A 20,002-nucleotide genomic window follows, 5' to 3' on the forward strand; every position below is an offset into this window, starting at 1 on the left:
CCCCGCCCCTCAACCCTGAGTAGGTTGCATACCTTCCTGCAGCACAGGGATCACGCTGACGCTGGGCGCACTGCTGACAGGACAGCCCTGCCTCGCTAACGCAGCTCATGGGGCCAGGAGAAAATCACAGTGAATCATCCCACTGCTGAAAGAATAGTCTTAATTTAAAAGGATAAATCCTTGCCCTCCCCTTCGAGGGGACATGGACAGTTACTTTAAGGAACAAAGTGAGATCACACCATTTAACAACTGAGCTGAGGCGTATCAGTAGTGGTTTTCCTGCCTGCAACGAAATAGTATTTTTTAATCAGTATTTAGGTGGAGATGAATTAAACATTTTGCTCCAAGATTACTGCTGGAACTGAAAACAGGTCAGACCAAAAGCAGCATTTTGTGCGATCTTCTGCAATAAGTTCAGGCAAATGATCAATGAGCTGCTCCAACCTCACAACCCGGGGGAAAATCCCCATCCATCACCAGCACCGTCTGCACAGCCTTAATGTGGATTTGGGGGGCCTGATTCTCCTCCCCTTTACACCATTTCTATCCTGATCAAACTCTGTGGGATGCCCTGGTGTTGCTCTTCAATGAAATCAGTATAAATAAACAAAAAATACGTCTCAATTTCACCCATCCCCCTTCTTAGACTTTATTCATGCTGCCAGAGCCTTGACATGAAACAGCCAACAACCGAAGAGTTCAGCGAAACAGATGAGCCACCAGAGAGGTGGAAATTTCTGCTGTAGAGAAAAATCTACAGGAAAGGAAAAAAGGAGTAAAGATAGACATAAATAAGTATCTGAACACCAAAAGTTGCTGCCACTGAAGTTAGTGGGAACTGAATCAATCTAAACTTGTGTGTGACCAGCTTGCCATTTGGTATTTGTGGGTATAAGAACCTGATACGATAGCATAGCACAGCATAACATAGTAGAGAAAAAAAAGCACAGAGAAAGAGAAGTGCAGCGCAGCGAAAAGGGAAGAGATGAGAAAAGAGAAGAGAAGAGAAGAGAAGACAAGACAAGAGAATTATTATGTTTAACACATGTCAAAGGGAGAATACACTCAGGCAAATATTTGCAGGCGTCCGTCTTATACACTACATAATTACTCAAAATGCAGTTCTCATCACAGTTGCCAGCTGTCATATGTTTACATGCACTAACTCATGCCTGTTTTCACATATAATCTTGGACCAATCAGTGAATTTAAGGTGTAAAAATTAAAGAATTAGGTTGAAATCTCACATAAACCAACAGAGTGCTATTGGCAGCCATAAGGTGACAGCAATTAGCAGTAGTAGACAACTTCATCTTCAAAATCCATTGCAACTGGCCTCTGGGAAGTGAAATGAATAATTCAAACATGGAAGTGAACATTGCAGCTAAAAACTGAGAAGGAAAAGAAGTGCAAGGTTGTGAGGGCAGATAAAGTGGAAATGGATGTGCTATCGCTTACCCCTTCACAACTACAACATGGCAATAGCCTGTTCTAAAAAAACACCACCACCACAGCATCCCCCCCTAGTTCACAGGTCAGAAATGTAAACACTGCCCATTTCAGCTGGCATTAGCATTGAGTAAAATTGACACTGGACTATATTAATAGGTCAGGCTGTAACCTGTGAGGTTGAGGAGTCTATGTAAATCCCACTGGGACTTCCCTCAGTGGGAGAGAGGCTGTTGGATCAGAGGGCCAGGAGCACAGCTCCGGGCGGTAGCCATTTCAGTCCCTCTGCCAAACCTGGTTGTGAGGATGAAATAGCCCAAAGAAGCAGGCTGTATACGTAGTGCACGAGACTTCACAGGTCTGCAGCCGTAAGGAACAGGAAAGCCCTCCCAAAAGTCCCTCCCTAAAGTTAATTCACACCTGCCCTTAAATTCATACCCACTTGCTTACTCAGAGGGGATAACAGAGGACGTGCAGACCCATCCACACATGCACTTAGGCTTTTATGCCTGGTAGTAAACACCAGCTGGTAAAATCCTATTCTGTAAATATATCTAGGAAATGCTCCATGTCTAAAATACCAAACAAGATCTGAAAGGGCTGCATTTCACGTTTGGGTTTCTCACAGGGAAAATGTCCTAGGGAGATGATAAATAAAAAAATGTGGTGGGGAAAAGAAATCGTAAAAGAAATCAACACACTCCCCTAGCAACTAGCCAATATTATTTGGATTAAGATGGAAACTGTATTCTGTGTTTGGAGATAGAAGCCAAAGTAAATTATTACAATGGGTCAAAAAATACATGTAATGGAAGAAAAAAACATGAACAGATAGAGGTCTGGCTTATAAATGAATATCATGGAGGAAATAATGATACTATGACCTTCCACACCGTCAACTGATTAGGTTGTGAAATAAATACAATGTCACTCTCCCTGGTTTTAATATCTCTGTTTTTACCTGTTGAATCCATTAAGCTTTTTTTTGCCGATGAACAGCTTGATCCTGTAAAGCCCTGAACTAAGCTCTCCCATGAAAACTGGTGCAATGGGAATTAATGAAGCTTCCACAGCTACCAAGAGCAGAAAATTTGGCACTATTACTTAACTTGTGGTATAAATGTACTTTAAATGTTTAAAGATTTTCTGGATCAGATCAGATCAGTGCTAATTTTTTTTTTTTTTTTCCAAATTTACAGTATAAATTGTCTTGGTGCCAGTTTACATCATAATTACATCACCATATATAATGTTTGGCATTCCTACTAGAAACAGAAAAGGTTTCAACCCTTAGGTTCAACATGTTACAGGGAACTGAGCAATCACTGGCTTAGTATCAGTGAGCTGGGAACTGTGTTTCCAGCCGAATACTTCAGAGCACAAATTTTCTAGTTCTTTTGCAAATAATCCATTTATCTAGCAAAAGCAGCTTGTGTGGGGGTCTTGAGGTTGTATTTATGCCCTCTGAAAAGTTGGACACCGCCTGTTAATGATTGCCATGGAATGACATACCCCATGATACATGATTGTCTGTACTGATATGCAGGAGCACTCTATTCATTAGGCCAATACTCTAAGGCTTTGCTCATTTTACTCTTTAGATAGAGACACTGTCATTCACTCCAGTTCTTCTGAACTTAAGCATTCCAGCCACTGTTGTTATCCAGTCTTTTGAACATGTAAAGTCAGGATAAGCAGAAAGCATTAACATCTCTTTAAAAATAGGAAAAGGTTTAATGCATGACCCTTGTTGCTCATTTCCAAAAGGCAGTCCCTAAACTAAAAATATGTTACCGTACATTCCTGAACGATCCAACCTTTTCCCAGGCTTCCGTTACAAAAAGCCAAAAGCACAATGCTATACGAGAAGCAAAGTTTCAAAGGGAAACACCGAAAGGAAGCTGAGCTGCAAAGTCCAAAATGAAAAGCCAGAAATAGGAAGTAAAAGATAAGAATCAGGAAAGTGAGATAGCGGCAAGGACTCCCCTTTGTATGATTTCTTTTCTTGTATCTTTTCAATGAATTGCTAATTACTCTTTGTTTCTACCGTAACATGGCAACTCAACTTCACTCTGGTAAAAATAGATGCTTTGGGACATTTCCTACTTGTTGAAGGCAAGAGGTGTTTACATCCTTTCTCCAGGCAGACCAGGTGCTACGCAGAGAACTGGGTAGGCTGGCTACCTATGCACAGACTTCAGGAGCTACTATAGAAACATCTGGATACGGTGGGGTTATCTGCAGAGAGCGTCAGGACCTAGAGCCATACCTTGCTGGAAGCATATAAAAAATATACTTGCCCATAATTCCGCATACAAATATTTGGCATGTCCAGCCTGGGAGCTGGAAGCCAAACTGATTGCATGTAACTTCTCCTCTGAGTTTGCTCACTCAGATCTGTGGCCATATAAAGGGAGATGGGCACCTTTCAGGTCTGTGCTACCGCGTCCAGTTGGCACAGTCCTGTTCCTCAACGGGTTACGGTCATGGCCTGGCTCTGGCTGAAGGTTCTCTGCACTCTGCCATCCCTGCACAGTGTGGCTATTCTCAGCGGTTCTACAAATCACAGGCTCTCCCTCAATTGATTCACGAATCGAGTTAAATAATTCCACTGTGCTTGGAGAAACATGTTCCAAGAGGCAAAAAACATCACAGTGGAAAAGCTCTACTACATGGCAAAAGGGGTCAATTTTCTCCAAGGCAGGTAAGTTTGTGTTGATCACATACAATAAATAGGTAGTTGGTAAGTGAGGAAAAGTTATGAAAAAATAGGTTGTGATTCTGTTATGCTGGTCTTTTTTTTTTTTTTTTTTAATATTTTCAAACCATCTACATTTCCAGAGGAAGAAAGGCGTTTTGGTGACCAAGACTTCTAACATCTGTATTAGAGAGTTTCTTAAAGTATGAGAAAGCCACATACCTTCTCTGTACTTTGGAAAATTTACTTCTCTGAGTATAGTGCTAAACTTGACCCACCACTCACAGCCCAAAACAATGCTTTGCCGTCACGCTCCCCCACACACCTTATCAATAGTTTTGTCAATAGTTGTTTCTTCTGTGAGACGTCTTGGTTGCAGGAATCTGTCCTGCAAAGTCATATGACAAAGTCATATGTCCACTTAAGAAAAAAAAAGCCTTTCCACATAGAAAAATATCTCCACTATTTTTCACAGTTATTGATTTTCAACCATTTGGGGGGTGTGGCGGGGGGAAAAGCCCATTTGGGAACGATCTTCAAATGTTCGGTTTATCAAGATGTGAATGATGGTCCTTCACATGTCCTACTTAGCTGCTCAGGTGCATATATTCTGCCCCGACGGTACGCAGCTTTAAGGCTGAGATCATGTGAAAGACATTTTGTTTCTCACTATTTGACATAATTAGCTGATGTAGGAATACACACTCATTTCTCTGTTACCACAGAACTTACGCTTTCAGTAGTTCTCTGCAGAACTAGAATATAACAGATTAGACTGGAAAAAGCACTGACATTAGTTTCATTGAGCCACAAACAATAACACAACAGCCAATAAAATGAAAAATATTGTGAATTTTATCCTTTTCCTACTAAATGCGAACGGCAATTGACTCCATCAGTCCCTGGTAACCAAGCCATATTCCCGTTTGAGACATGTTCTTGGTACCTGTGCAGAATCTCAAAGTTCACCATTTGACTTCCAAAACCTAGGTATAAATTTTAGAATTTTAGTACTTTGGGATTGGTGCGGAGTATCCTTTCACTTGCAACTCAAGCTGATTTTCATCTCTGCTCTTTAAGAAAAAATGTGACATCTCTGTGGACACATGGGTATAGAACCATACCTTTTGTATTAATGTGATTTCTACTTTTCTGTACTGAAACATGTTTTTGAAAACTCTGCTGTAATTAAGCAGTGCTATTGTCTTACAACATTTCTGCAAAAGACTTAGCTATGCTTTATATATAGTTTAGACTTGACTAAGTAGCTACTTCCTGTACTGAATGGCAAAGCTATTAAAAGCTCAGTTCTTGTACTCCATGGGTCACTAACAAGAAAATCTGTGGTTGTATGTGTGAAATGTTGAGATGGTTGAGTTTGGGTTAGGTGTCCTCATAAGCTAATATTTCCATGTATTCTTTGCAATATCACCAGGGTAGAAACCTTTCCATTGGCAGAGAAAAAACAATCTGAATTAATTCATTTAGATAAGCAAAATGATCAAATTTATATCAATCATCACTTTTCTTTAAGAAGAAATTGCTCTGCTTTTTCCTAAGTCCCTATCTTTGAAGCATAAACACTTTCCGGAATAATTAGATGATCCCAGAAAGGCTGTAAGAGGCCTTCAGCATCTCCTAGGTAATAAAACTTCATGGAAGAGCCAGCCAAAGGCTGAAAGGAGTAACGACACCGATGGGAACTATTAAAGAATTTTCCGCAGTGTTACACACACTTTCTTTCCTTGAGTGGCTCTTTTCTTCTGTCTTCCCTCTGCCACACAATCCCTCCAGCTCACCCTTGGTCCTCATTATGCTGGTTTTTTTCACTGCTGACATTTTCATCTCTTTATTTAAAAGTGTTCTCTCCAATTTATATGCAGCTTTATTCTTTGCAAGACTACTTATGCCATGCAAAAAATGCACCCCAAGACCAAGAGTAGAACAAGACTGTATCCCTTCAACCCATCTTTATTGCTTTCTCTTATTCACAGTCCTCACACTGTGTCTCATCTTGTCTATCCAGACGGAAGCCTCTTTGAGACTTTGGGCTAATTCATGCAGAGACTTCTGCAAGGAGACTTTTGACAGTTAGTCTTCAGGCACTTCCATGCTGCATGCAATTGGTATCTATTCCAGGGAACAGGTTTGGACATGAACTGAATGAATAACTTGGTTTCCATTAAAAGAGACACCAGTCAAGGTCTCCCAGAACAATGTACTTGGAGGTACCTAGCACAGGTTAATTTGTTTCCCCAAGGCATAAACAGGATTTTCATGCATGAACACGCTTCCTACATCCTTTGTCCTTTGCCTCATCAATCATGTGCCTGTATTTTAATTTTTTTTTTTTCCTGGGGTACACATATTGTGGGTGAACACCAACCCCAATAACATCGATGTTTTGCCACTCGTTTCAGTGGGACCAAGATTTCACACAATACTGTCAGTGTGTTATGAGCTTCTTTGCTGTAAAGAAACCAAAGCCAGTTCAAAGCTTTGTGTGTGTGTTTAAACTCAAAGTGAGAAAAGGAATGTTTGCAAACAATCTCTGTTTAGAAAGCAATGAGGGGTAACAGCTGTATATTGCCTGTGATAAATTTGTATTTCATGAAGCAACAAAACTACCAGAAAACCTAGAATTATAAGCCATAAACCTAAACTCAGCCTAATCACTTCTAAATCTATTTTAGTTCAGTTCTCATTATTTTCAGTTTCTTAATATATCACTAAAAGAAAGGTCTTATGACTAGGCAGTGCTCCAAGTGCCCAAAAAAACGTTGCATTCCTCATCAGAAATTCAATAATTTATATACATTTACATCAATTCAACATATTTGAGAAAATTAAATAAAATCTGGTGAGTGGTATTGCTTTTTTATTTTATTCATAAAGCAGCCTTAAATATTTGATCAAAAACTTGACATTAACTTTTAGTCATTTAATCAAATGCCCAGAAGTTTAATCCTTTAAGACAAATGCCTGGGGGGGGAAAAAAAAAAGTAAATTATTTAAAGCTCCAGCTATTTTTCAAAATGATTAATCTGACAGACTGAATATATGATTTCTTTATACTGGCATATTCTTCTTCTCTTTTGCTTTATCTTCCAAACTGTCACAGACTGACCATGGGTTATATTAGATGTTTCCTGTCCCTGACAGAATAAACTATTTAAGCAAGAAAAATTTCTGAAAGAGTTCACAATCAGGTATACTTTCTTAGATGATTTAATTAAAATCAGATAGTTACTGTTTGTCCTCCGTGCTTTAATATCTATCCTCTTCACTGTGCCAGGGGTTGGCCTATAATGTTACAGACTACGAATGCCAGCTGGGTGCTGGATAAGTCTCTCACGCTGCCTGTCAAGAAGCTGCAAAGGGGACCAAGAGGAAGGACAGCTACAGATGGTTGTTGACAGTAGGAAGCAGCCCCCAGACGCTGTGGTACATGAGATATTCCCTCATGTGGATCCCATGAGGCCAGCTGGGACAGCATTGGGCAACAGTACTGTCTTTAGTGGCTTTTTCTGTTTTATAAAATGGAAGAATTTTTTTGGATTTTATAAATCATTGGTAGCAAATCAGCACGTCTGTTTTTTACAACCAACATAGAGGGAAAGGATTTTCTTTGTTTGTTTGTCTATTGCCTAATAGTGCCTGAAACAGAACTTATGATCCACTGGCTGTGCCCACTGAAACCCGCACAGAGTCACCAGCAGTGTTTGGCTAGGCAGATGAATACTGCTCAGAATGGTAAAGGTGGAATCAACCATCGTAAGAAGGAAAAAAACCAGCACAACACAGTTGGTAGAATAACAAACCCTTCTGAAAACCATTGTCCCAGATATCAATATCAAAACTGGCAACCGTTACCATCACCCTGACTTCAGCAACTGGTGCAGTACAAACAAGGTGAGAAAAAGAGGCCTAGAAGAGAAACATGTTCGATTTCCCATTAAAACTTAGTCTACTTCTTCTGTTATCTTATTACCAGCTGTGGGTTTACCTGGTGCAATATTTCTGCATAATGAGGCTGAGACCGCCTCATAAGATCAACGCGATTGTTCATAAGACAGAATACACAAATTGACTTTTCTTCAGTAATTCGGGGTTGTGGTGTGCAGTCCCTGTTGAAACACACTGTGGCACTGTGAGATCTTCAGTGCTGCAAGTACAGTCACTGCCTCCACATCATTCTTTTCATTATGATCGGGATTGTACATAGTAGGAATTCACTGACCATCTGGCTGGACCGCCTTGGAAGATGAGGCCTCTCATGATCCCCAGTGAAAGGAAGCAGTGCAAGTTTCTCCCGAGTTCTCCCTCAGCGTGCACAAATCCTCAGTTCAGAGAATAATCATGTGCCCAGCATGACCATCTGTTACGTGAACTCTGCTAAGACCAGTAAGACCAGTGCTAGGACAGGACTGTGGCTTTGGCACGGGATGTGCACACCCCAGGGTTTAATTGGTGAAAGCCGCATCACTGCCAGCATGGTCCGTTGCCATTTGGAAAAGTCAGGGGGTTTGCAACCCTAGTTGCAAAACGCTAGTCCAGAGTTCCCCCTTCTTTTCATGCAGCTGCTTTTATCTGGCATCAAGGGGGCTGAAAAGGTGTGTGATGCAGTTGTGGTTATGACAGCTTGAGATAGGGACGTTCCAAGAAACCTGGACTCTACATCCTCTACATGGTTTCAAGATAACCTAAACCAACAGCCATGTGCCATTTATTCATTTAAATGGAAATGGTTAATTAAATACTCATGACTAGTATTTTTTAATGACAGCAGTGACTAAGAGTGATTAAAGTAACTTTTTTTTTCATTTACTGATGTTGTCACTGTTTTAATTGTTGCTTATTTTTCTCTGTGGCTGCAGAAAGGCTTGAAATTTTATCAAAATAAAAAAGGTGTGTTAATAGGGCAAAGTTTCTTGCTTTTTACAAATATATGCACATATGAATGAACCCTGTGAAACTCCCTCATTTATACACTGAACCAAATGGGTGCCTTTGGAAGTAGCTAAAATGTTTCTGTTCTGTTTTTCATTAAATTAAGGGGTTTTTTACTCATCTTTCTGTGGTTTCCTCTGTGTCATGACAAGGATGTGGGCCTTGGCACAGCTTTTAGACTCAATGACTTCTTGTGAAATTAATGGGTGACTTTTAATGCACATTTCAGAGCTGATTTCAGTGGCTTTTAATCAGCCTGTGCCACCTTGAACTGAATTACAGTCGAGTTTAACCTCCTTGCAATCTGCTAGATATTGCTTATTAAACGTTATTAGTCAGTCCAAAAAGAGCTTCATCAGATGTCTGTGGGGTTATAAATATAGTGGGATGGAGGTGTCTGAACCACCTTCAGATCATTAATGAGATGACAATAAATTTTGGAAACTAGTAAATCATAATCAAAGACATACTAAGATGGCCTGCTGTAATTTGTCTGACTGTGGTGAACTGACTCAGACTTCGACGGAGTCTTCTGCATTTATCTTTATTTCTCTTTGGCAAGTATCCAAGAAAATTATCAGGAAAATCTGATGGCTTTCTTTGTTTTAATTCTGTTTTCTAAATGTTTCTTCCTGATGCCAGATTGAGTTGCCCAGAAGGAAGGTTACTTTTACAGCTTGCTAGATGGCGGGCGGTTCTGTAGTCAGAAGATAAAACAAAGACTTTGCCTAGGAGCTGTGGAGGCAATCCAAGCTCCAAACTTATCACTGCACTTTCAGGAAACAACAGTTGTTGACAATAGATAGTGCCACCCTCTGTACTGAGAACTAAAAGTTTGTTTAAAAAAAAGATTCCCACATTGAACATAGAGTGCATTAGAAGTACAGCCAAAACAAGTACAAAACATCAGCCGCTACTGCCCACTACAAGGGCAGAGAACGGGAGGACTCAAGCTAACTGGCATCCACATCCCTGTGTGATGTGTGAATACGAGTTGTCAGCCCCCTCTATTGGACGGAGAGCTGTCACCTCCGTGTGTGTCACCTGTCAGTGCCATATGTCATGTCTTTGCATGGCCGGGTCAACCTTAGAGGCTGTTCTCTATGCCCAATTATGCCTAGGTGACGAGCAAGCCAGACTTCTCAGCAAACACTCCTTAAGAAATATTGTGTACCTGGAAGACCTCGGTAAGAACAGAGATAAGACGCAAATGTCTGACAGAGAAGTCAACTCAGCAGAGACCAAGCTGCAAAGCCCAAGTGTAGGTTGGGGGCCCAGTCCTGGCCAAGGGCAGAAGGGATTCCACGGCAGGACTCTTTTAACCCACTCAGGAATTTCCAGTAAAGATAAAAACAGTATGGGAGAGCTGTTCTGGTTCAAGAAACTGGTAGTTGGAAACTGGCAGGTAATGTGCAAGGGGACGCCTCATAAGCACCTAGAAATTGTGTTGAGACGTGACAGGTTAAAAGAGACAAGACCAGATTTCTCTTGCTGAAGGGAAGTGGAACTGCAAATGCGGTGCTGGAAACAACTGGAAACGACAGTAAACTCTGCCACAAGCTGCTGAAATGTGAGTTCCTCTCAGTCTAGTAAGAGCGTATTTCTAGCTTAATTTTGCCAGGCTTTGCTGGTGTCTACTGTTGTAAAACCGTAACGCACCTGGACAAGTAATGTGCTGTCTGTGGCTTTCCTGTTTCCATCTCACTTCTGAGAAGCAGCCCAGCAGCCGTTTCAGCAATGAGTGACAGCAGTGGTCACCTTGTTAAGCCCTTTCCCAGACCTTGGCCGGCTGCAGAACCACTCATCCTTCCACTGTGTGTTTTCAAGGGTGCTAATAAAATGCAGAACTGTGGGGCATTTTTCAGCCTTGCTGCAAAAATCCTACCACGCTCCTTGGCCCAGGCTGCCTCTCACCCAGAGGGGCAGCTGGGCAGACACTCTCTCACGAGACAACTTGCAATGCCAGTTGCAATGCGGACTGCAGTGCTAACAGAGACTTCCCTCCTGTTGCATGTGGAGGGAACAAAGACTTCTGCTCACCTCAGGGTGGACAGAGAATGAGTCAAGGCAACTGCACAGCTCACTGCTCCTGCACCTCCCTGAGGACAAGCCAAGGCAAGGCTGGGACATGGGCCTGTGGGTAAGCCCAGCTCAGCAGGGCCCGTGGCCGGGCAGGGCCAAGCTGAAGGGAGATGGAGGCTGGCCCTGCTGTGACATTGCTGGGGCAGGGGCTGATGACCTCCAGGGTTGACATGAGTTCTGTGTCATGGATGGGTGGTTGAGCCCCCAAGTGTGGGCAGGGGCCGTGGGGCCTGGTGATGTCCTGGATCATCAGTAATGCCTTTTCACCTGGTACACTGCCCAGAAAAGACAGAAAGATGCTGTAAATGAAGTAAAACCATTACAGGAGATCACACACACAAAGCCCAGTAACTGAACTGGAATTAACTTGCTGGGTTATGGTTTTCAGACTCTGACACTCCTTATTTCCCATCAGTGACTGAGATACAGCCACCAGTCACATGAACAGGGTGTGTGAAATCTTTGCCTTTCAGAGGTTAAACACCAATTAGTTGTTATTGGGCTGCAGGGTGCAAAAACTTTGCTGTGGTATGGGAAGGTTACCCTTGCTGTTCTTTAACTTACAAAAGGAAAAGGGTCTAATTTGTGTTTGCAACATCCTCTGAGACACCCAGCTGAAAAGCCTTAACAGCGGTACATTATTCTTTTGACTTTTTTATCAATTCTCCTTTTTTCCCGCAGGTCTTCCCGGTTTCTCTCTGTATTCCATTCCTGAGGCAATTGTCCCTGGCATCTTTTAAGATCTTCCTTCACACGACCTCCAGTGAGAACTGGATTGAGCCCCCACACACCGACTTCAACAGGTTTTATTGCACCAGGGCCAACTACCAACCCAGCTTTGGGCTGTGCGTTTGCTGCTTTAGCCGCATAGCCTTCATGAGACAGGGCTTGCTCTGCTCAGCACAGTGATATGGCTGCTAGTCAGCCATCAAGGCCAGGATGTTGACGTGTTGGAGATATTTATTCATGCCTCTGTGACATCCCAAAGTTTACAGTGTTCCGTACATAATAACTGGATAACCAAAACAGCAGAGAAACCCTGCAGATGGGCACTTCCAAACTGTTGGCAAATAAAGACTTTGAGAATATTTGGAAGATAATGGGAATACACCAAGTTAACCACAGCCTTCTTCAGACACACAGCAGGCCCTCCTGTTAGTAGAAGTCTGTTGAAATCCATAGCAAAATTCTTGGTTTGTTTTGACAGATGTTAGAGAAGTATAATTACTCATATTACAATCAGTATTTATACTTTTTCCAACAGACCATTCACTGAAAGGGTGAGATCATGAATCAAGCTGTGAGAAGAGATGATTTTGTTGATTTGATCACAAAAAAAAAAAGAAAAAGAATATAGAAAGAAAAATATAATTCTTTTTCTCTCTCAAAATGGAAGATTAATTGGAAAAATGTTTATCTGCTTAATACTTTTAACGCTTTAGTTACATAAATACTTAGTAATGGAGAATTGAATTATTTGCTTTTGAATAATGCCACAATGAAATATTTGAACATTTAAAGCTTTTGTTCTGTTATTTCTCATTCAGCAGACATCTCACTCACTATCCATCTGAAAATGAATATTTCTATAAGTAAATATGCAGATGTGTTGCCTCATCCCAGATACAATGAATAAGGTAAGCATTACTTTCCCATCACACTAAGTAAAGTGAAGTCTGGTATAGATTGTATTATCTAAGAGGCAGTTTCCTACTAAAGATGAGTAAACATGTTATCTGTACAAAGGGGAATATTTTTAACTGTTCTCATAAAGCTGTATGGTGTTAGTAACTCTGTAAAGCTGGGAGATACTTTCTAAAGGCAGTGCACTAAAGCAGCAGCATCTAGTTCTAATGCACAGCACAGTAGCTATTAAAACTGTCTTTCCTTTCTCATGGATCTTCGTGAAAGGCAATTTTTTCTTTTATCCAGTCAATATATTTTTCAGTCAGTCTTGTATAAACTTCAGGTATGCCTCTTCTTCCACATCTTTTTCCAAAAGAAACAATCCCACTGTATTGACCAACACAGAATAACGGCCCACCTGAATCTCCCTAGAACAGAAAATAGGCAGAACTATCAATGTGTGTTCGTTGCTGTCCAGAGGAGCGTGCACTGCCACCTGCATGTTTGGAAATGTTGCGTCTATCCTGTTCCAGCCTATGAAATGGATCAGTTGGCTTACGTCACTTCACAGGAGTTGGGTGAGGTATAAGGAGAGGTTTCTCTTCAAGCCTGAGGAAGCCTTTGATGAAAATGCTGCAGACCAGCACAGTGCTACCATAATCCTATTTCTAAAGGTATTTTGTTATTGTTGGTATAAAGTGATTCTCACTTCTTTAGCAACTGGCCCTTCTGGACTCAAGCTAACTCAAGCTCAGAAGACATCATAAGCAAGATCCAAACAGCACTTTTGAGTGTCCAGTTAATTCTGTACTAGTCAGGTGTTGACATCTGGAAAGGATCAGATGATTCAAACGCTGAAAGTACTTCTTTGTTTCCAATAACTACAGGTGGTGCCTAAGAAGGGCACCTTAGCTAAAGAAATGTACTGCAACTTAACTGAGATAATCCCAGATCCAAATTCCCAGGCTCTAGATCTTGTTGTGTACATTGACCTAAACTGCTCAAAGTCTTAACATTTCTTTTTCACAGCAAAGAAGTCTCTTAAAAATGTGGTTAAAGTCACTGTGAATCTGATCACCGTTGGTAGGTGTCTAGCACTGCTTTGTTCCCAGTGAAAAGGGAACCATTATTAAAGGCACATCCCCTCCTCCTTGTAACCTTGCTTCTTACCTGGCAAGCATCGCCCTTCCCTGCAGCACACAACATGTTGCTGGTTATTCTTGTGTACTTTTCATATTGTCTCTCACAGCTTTTTATACTAACAATTTCAAGAGTTGCTTCCTGAAGATATTTTGATGGCTTTTTTTCAGATGTGAGTCCCCAGCCAGCCACCTGGCACTTTGTGCCAGGTTTGATATCTTCAAAAGACTCAGGCAGTGGCAAAAGTTGCACATATTTATTCAGCTTTGCAACACCATTTAGTTGGGGGGAAAAAAAAAAAGAAGAAAAAAAATGCTTTCACATGCAGAAAGGAAGGAAAGTACAATCTAGGTCTAATTGGCAACTAGTTTCATTTGATCAATACTTCTCTTATAAATCACTTTTCATTATTTAGGAACTGATCCGGAGCTTAACTGCCCCTTTGCGAATCCAAAAGAATTTATCTGGTGTCTGTATAGCAATTCCCTACCTATGGCAGCAGCAGTGAGTTCAAGCCCAGCCTCCCATAGATTGGAGTAGGAAATTAAAAACCTACACAGAAGGTAGGCTGTTGGATCTGTTCTATTCAGGAATCTAATTTGCCACTGAACTTCTGCACTGAAATCAGATTCTGGCTCTTGACTGGCACACAGACAAGTCTCAAAACACAGTGCTATGTACCCAGTAACAAAGGTGAAAGCAAAAGCTATAACTGATTAGACATGACAGCAGCAATGTAATTGTCGAAAAATAGGGTCTTGAACTCTTCAGACTGCCAAGTTTTTGCTCTGAGAGATTGAAAAGGGCTTAAAAGATCCAAACTGTCTGTGTTTCACTGGCCTTTACCTGATAGGTTCATCCTTCATCAGAGGCCAATTTAAGCCTGTAAATGAAAATATAGGAAAACACAAACACATACCCTCAGGTGCTCGGTAAGGTCTCACAGCTACTCAACAGATATTTTCTGGTTTACAGTGATCACAGTACCACTATTCATTTCACAGGTGGTTATATGTGTTGCTGAATGGTCATCAGTTAAACCATTCTGGCTTCGTACCCTCTAAAACTGGCACTCCAACAAATCACAAGTTTACAAAAAAAATCCTATGGTTTGTTATTGCCAGTGCTGGTGGGAATTCCCAAAGACAGAAGTCACTTAGTATTCCACTACAGCAGAACTGTAGAGATGGGAGATGATCCCCGGTGCTAACACTAACCCTGCTCCCATGACAAATTCAGACAAAGGATTTTGTGATATCCATGTCATTATGGAACACAGTTGTAACTTTCAGCTCTAGAAATACGACTTCCTACTGATCCATTTTGGTATTGTGTTCACAAAGAATGTGGTGCTCCTGATGAGTTGCCTGCGGCCAATTATTCAGTCAGTTATTTTCAATGCACATATTGATCTACCACATAAAACTATTCCTTCATTATCACAGGCACAACACCAAAGCATAGCCTGAATAAAGATCCATCCAAGTTTTCTTGGGCATCGTACTGAAGCCATGATGTTTCTAAAGGTATGGGCAAGATGATGTACAGATCTTACCTTTCTCAGGCACTTCAGATCAGCGCTGAAACCATGGGTACCAGGAAGGCAGTCCCCCAGAACCATTTGACCATCTACAGGATTCCTGTGTAGAGACTGCCTTCTCCCTAATCAAAACACCCCTGGCTGCCTTCACAACAACCTCAGTGCTGGATTAACAGAGTTCTCAGTGCAGGGACACATGAGGCAGAAGCAGGCTGAGCAGGAGCTGGTATTACAGCCTTGCCTCATTTTGGCATGCGGGATGATGTTGGTGGTGAGGACATCTTTCCAGGCTCCATTCTGCAGTGTCCTGAGCCTTCTTCACTCTGTGCTCCTAGAGCTGAATTCATCTATGATGTCCTGTATTATACATACTTCTACTTTATGTTGTTATGCCAAATAATTAACAGTAAGTTTTTATCCCCATTTTTGCTTAATCCAGCACAAGGTATCCCTTTGGGATATAGATGTGACCCACACACCACTGCATACATCACTTCAGCACTGCATCTGAAAAATTACTGATGTGGTTTGGATTTTTGGTGGGATCACTGCAGTGAGAGGGTTAAAGGGAGTTTTAGAGCACTGAACGGGCTTTAAATGTCATCCCTGCTCACAGTGCCAGTGATCCTGTAACATTATCTAGGTTAGCACAACCAAAAGCAGGGTGTTTTGTGATACTGTTAAGCTATCCAAACAATATACTCTTCGATATCAAAGAATAGCCTAAATGATCATCAGCAAAATTCCATTCATAATAAATAACAGTAATTAACACCATACCTTGAGGAGCATTATATCATTTTCCTTGGAAGACTTGTGAAACGGGATTAGGAAAGTAGTGCATAACCTTAAACATCTGCTGTTCTTTTTCAGCTATGGATGCTTGATGGGCTCCAAGAACAACTCTAACTTCTGATGAGTTTAATCTGCAATTTAAAGAAAGTACAAGGACAGAAGGTCACTACTGGAACTGAGCAACATCTCTCAAGACAATCAAAAGACATGTAACATAATACTCACAATTTCACATGATTAAAACATAGGGAAGGACACTGCTTACTTTAATGTTTTGACATGAGCTTGTATTTTCCTCCTCAAAGTAACATTTCTTTACTGTAAACCTAGTTTGGCAAAATAAAGGTGTGATAACTGACCTTCACGAATTCCAGAGTTTAGAATTAATTTCATTAAAAAGCCTGCTGTTTTTTAAAGAGAGTGCTGTGCACAAGGACTGCTGGTGCTGATGCCTTTCACTAATCTTCTAACAGTCTCCTTTGGATTTATGACCCAAGCCTGCAAAGTACTGAAACATGCCTGACTAATAGCATGTAGGTTGTCTTGCTGACATCAGAGGGACGTCAGTACACACATTAATAATCAATTACTCATTCTGAGCATTATGCATACAAGTAAGTGCTCTGCGAAAGTGGACATCTTTAATATTAATAACAGTTTTGTCCTTAACTTCACTAAATACAGGATTGAGCCCATTAAGGAAGAAGGATGGCAGTTGCCTAAGCTAAGACACCCCCATAGTGGTTATTAAAAAAGGAAACTGCCAAAACACAATTATATGTCAATAAACAGTGAGAGTTAAGCAACTCATAAATCTCCTTCTCCTTCAAGCTCTCTGAGTATCATCAGAACTGTATTTATACGAGTTTGCCTTTCTTCATTTTGCCCTGCTAAACTTCATGCAGCCCAGTAAGATGACATTGCCAGAAGACATATTGCTGGTTTCCTGTGCTGCTTCTTCAGAACACACAAGACAACTTATTCAAGTCAGAATGAAGACATGAAGACTTTATCAATTTTAAAAAACAAAAACAAAACAAAAAAACCAACCCACCAGCTATTTTCTTCATTGCAGCTGCATGCCTTACTGAACGATACAATTAATTTATTTGTATGTGAATGTTTGCTTGTGAAAATAGCTGCAAAGGCAGTGCTGGATATTTTTAGACAGTGATGGATATTTTTAGGCAGTGCCTAAAAAAATTCTTTTTATCTACAAAGCACACTTACACAAGTGTGAATGATATAAGACTCACAAAACTCCATCCCTGGTGCTCTTTCAGGTATCATGTCCAACAGAGATGCAACTCCTAGACTAGCAGAAAGCTCAGGCAATCAGCACTGTGCATACAGAGAAATCTAGGGGACTGGAAAGGGAGTGGGGAGAACCAAAACCAAACAAACCCACTGAAAACACAAACAAACCCAGTGCTGCCTCACCCAGGTCTCTGACAGGTTGTTTTCAGGCCGCACAAAGCTGATGTCCTGGATTCCTGCTATTTTGTCCAAGACCAAAATTATTTCAGAGGTGATTATGAGACAATATGCATTAGTTAGGAAGGCTTGCGTGCACAGCAGTTGCACCTGCTAAGAACAGTCTAGACATAACGTAGGGGTGGAGGGTTTTGCACAGGCATCATCATACAGCTCAGGAGAAGGAGAACAGACAGCTGTCGTTTCAGTTTGCCCTAGTGACAAAGTCAGCCCAAACGATGTGCATGTTAGACAATCAAACCAGTGACCAGAGCTGTCCTCTCCACAGGACCAGAGACAACCAGTGCCTTTCCACTGAATGGCTCCCAAATCTGAATGTTTATAACCATAAATAACTGGATATCTCTAACCCGTTGATTGAAGAGTGAGAAACTCCTCCTGCCATTAAAAAATCCCTTGAATCCAAAGAGGAAGGCTTGGATTTTGTTTTGTAAATGTCCAAAATATCACATGCTAGGCATGAATATTTCTACCTTTACAAAAAACACAACTAAACCTGATTCAGCTAGACAAGTGTGGAAGCCAAATTCAGTTAGACAGAAGGAGCTCTGTCCGCTCTTTCAGGCTAACTGCTAAAAGAAGGCTGGCCGACCTGCCCACACTGTGTTTGAGGAGGTCAGGTCTGCAGGAGTTTATTGTGCTTGGTTTGCTTTTAGTTTCTCAAAATACAGGGAGGGGGAAAAAAAAACCCAACCCTAAAACATGATCTAATGAACATTTTAGCAAAAATAGGGCCTTTTACTTCCTAACATGAACAGTAGATGTCCTCCTTACCCTGAGCCAGTTGTTCAACAGCTGTGCCAGCCTTGGGGTATCCCACCTGAGGAAGGTGTGCTTATGCCCACATTTGACTTGTCAAAAGGGCAGGGCTCCTTGTCATAGTGATGACTGACATTCAGTTTTTGTGAGCCCAGGTCACTTAAAATGGGAGGAATAATGTTTCTATCTAATTCAGCTTCATCTCTTAGGGTGTTTTAAGGCTTAGTCCCAGGCATAAAGGTAGTATTTGTTTAAAGCACTTTGGAATATATCCCCTTCTCTAACACATTGCTGTCTCAGATGCATAGATAATGAATTGGGTCATGTATCAGTATAGTCTGTTTCCTGTAACACTGGCGAGATCTGACTAATGAAGACAATGGAGATCAGTAGTTTGCAAAACAAAACTGAATGACAAGTTCTTAGATCAGTTTAGTGAGAAAACTGCAGCTTTTAACAATTCTTAAGAAATCAATATCCATCCTCCTTCACTTACAGGCTTGCACGCCATGCCCCACCTCAATGATGAGTTAAAATTGCCCCAGTATAAGATACTTATTCACAATGTGCTGCTGTCAAAACCCATTCCTTTCCCACAAGAGCTCCTCCACACACAGTTGATCTCTGCATCTGGATAGAAGCCATAAAAGGCCAGGAATGAGGATGCACAATGCGTCCTCTGATGATGTCCATGCAGTCATCTGAAATGCAACAGAAGTGCAATTACATTACATGTTATCCAGAGGAAGTTGGAATTTGGATATTTTTATCTTTAGATGAATACTTACAACTCGGGGGTAGGGTAACAGCAATTAGAGAGAGCAGGAGAGGTAACAGGTGGCTTGTCATAGCTGCTGATATTTACTGACAGGAACATTGTAAATTACAGTACAGTCTTTTCTATTTAAATGTCCACTGGAGGAAATGGTAGTTGAAACGATTTATTAATAGCTCCATCTCTTGAAGTTTCCCTTTACATCATTAATATCACATTGTTTTAACTGTGTCTTGGTTTCTTCAGGTTCTTTCTTCAGGCTTTTTTAAAACCCACCTGTTTCTTCAATCCCCAACATGTCTCAATATTAATCTGGCCGAGTCTTACAGGAACTTCAGCAGCCCTTCACCATAGGTATTACATTAGAAAACAAGCACATAAGAAACTCTCTGAGCATTACATGGGATGAATGTACAATAAAACCTAAGTGTCTCAGAATTCAACACTCTTTTGACTTTAAAGGGAAAAAAAAAAAATGTGAGAAGAATGGAACTGTCCATTTTCAAGCAGGAAAGCAGATGGGAGAATGAATACAAGGGCTACTTGAAAAGAAGACCAGTGAGAGGGAAAACTCAGGGCATGTAGAGTACAAAAGTCACTCCCAAACTGTGGACCAAGATACATCTTGGTATAGTGGTGAGTATCCCCGCCTGTCATGCAGGATACCGGGGTCAGGCAACTGATGTCATCTACC

At 41.1% G+C, this 20,002-nt stretch overlaps 1 protein-coding gene across 1 annotated transcript; it reads right to left on the bottom strand.

Moving 5' to 3' along the window:
* Window positions 1-13,071: 13,071 nt before the first annotated feature.
* On the bottom strand, window positions 13,072-19,382 carry LOC104509994 (granzyme K-like). Its single transcript, XM_010152114.1, is given in 7 exon segments — window positions 13,072-13,233; window positions 13,976-14,229; window positions 16,268-16,308; window positions 16,310-16,411; window positions 16,600-16,606; window positions 19,097-19,234; window positions 19,322-19,382. Coding segments are annotated over 7 exon segments (765 nt in total).
* Between the last annotated feature and the right edge of the window lie 620 nt (window positions 19,383-20,002).

The sequence above is a fragment of the Eurypyga helias genome, unplaced genomic scaffold (assembly GCF_000690775.1).
Source record: "Eurypyga helias isolate BGI_N326 unplaced genomic scaffold, ASM69077v1 Scaffold51485, whole genome shotgun sequence".
NCBI classification, from domain to species: domain Eukaryota; kingdom Metazoa; phylum Chordata; class Aves; order Eurypygiformes; family Eurypygidae; genus Eurypyga; species Eurypyga helias.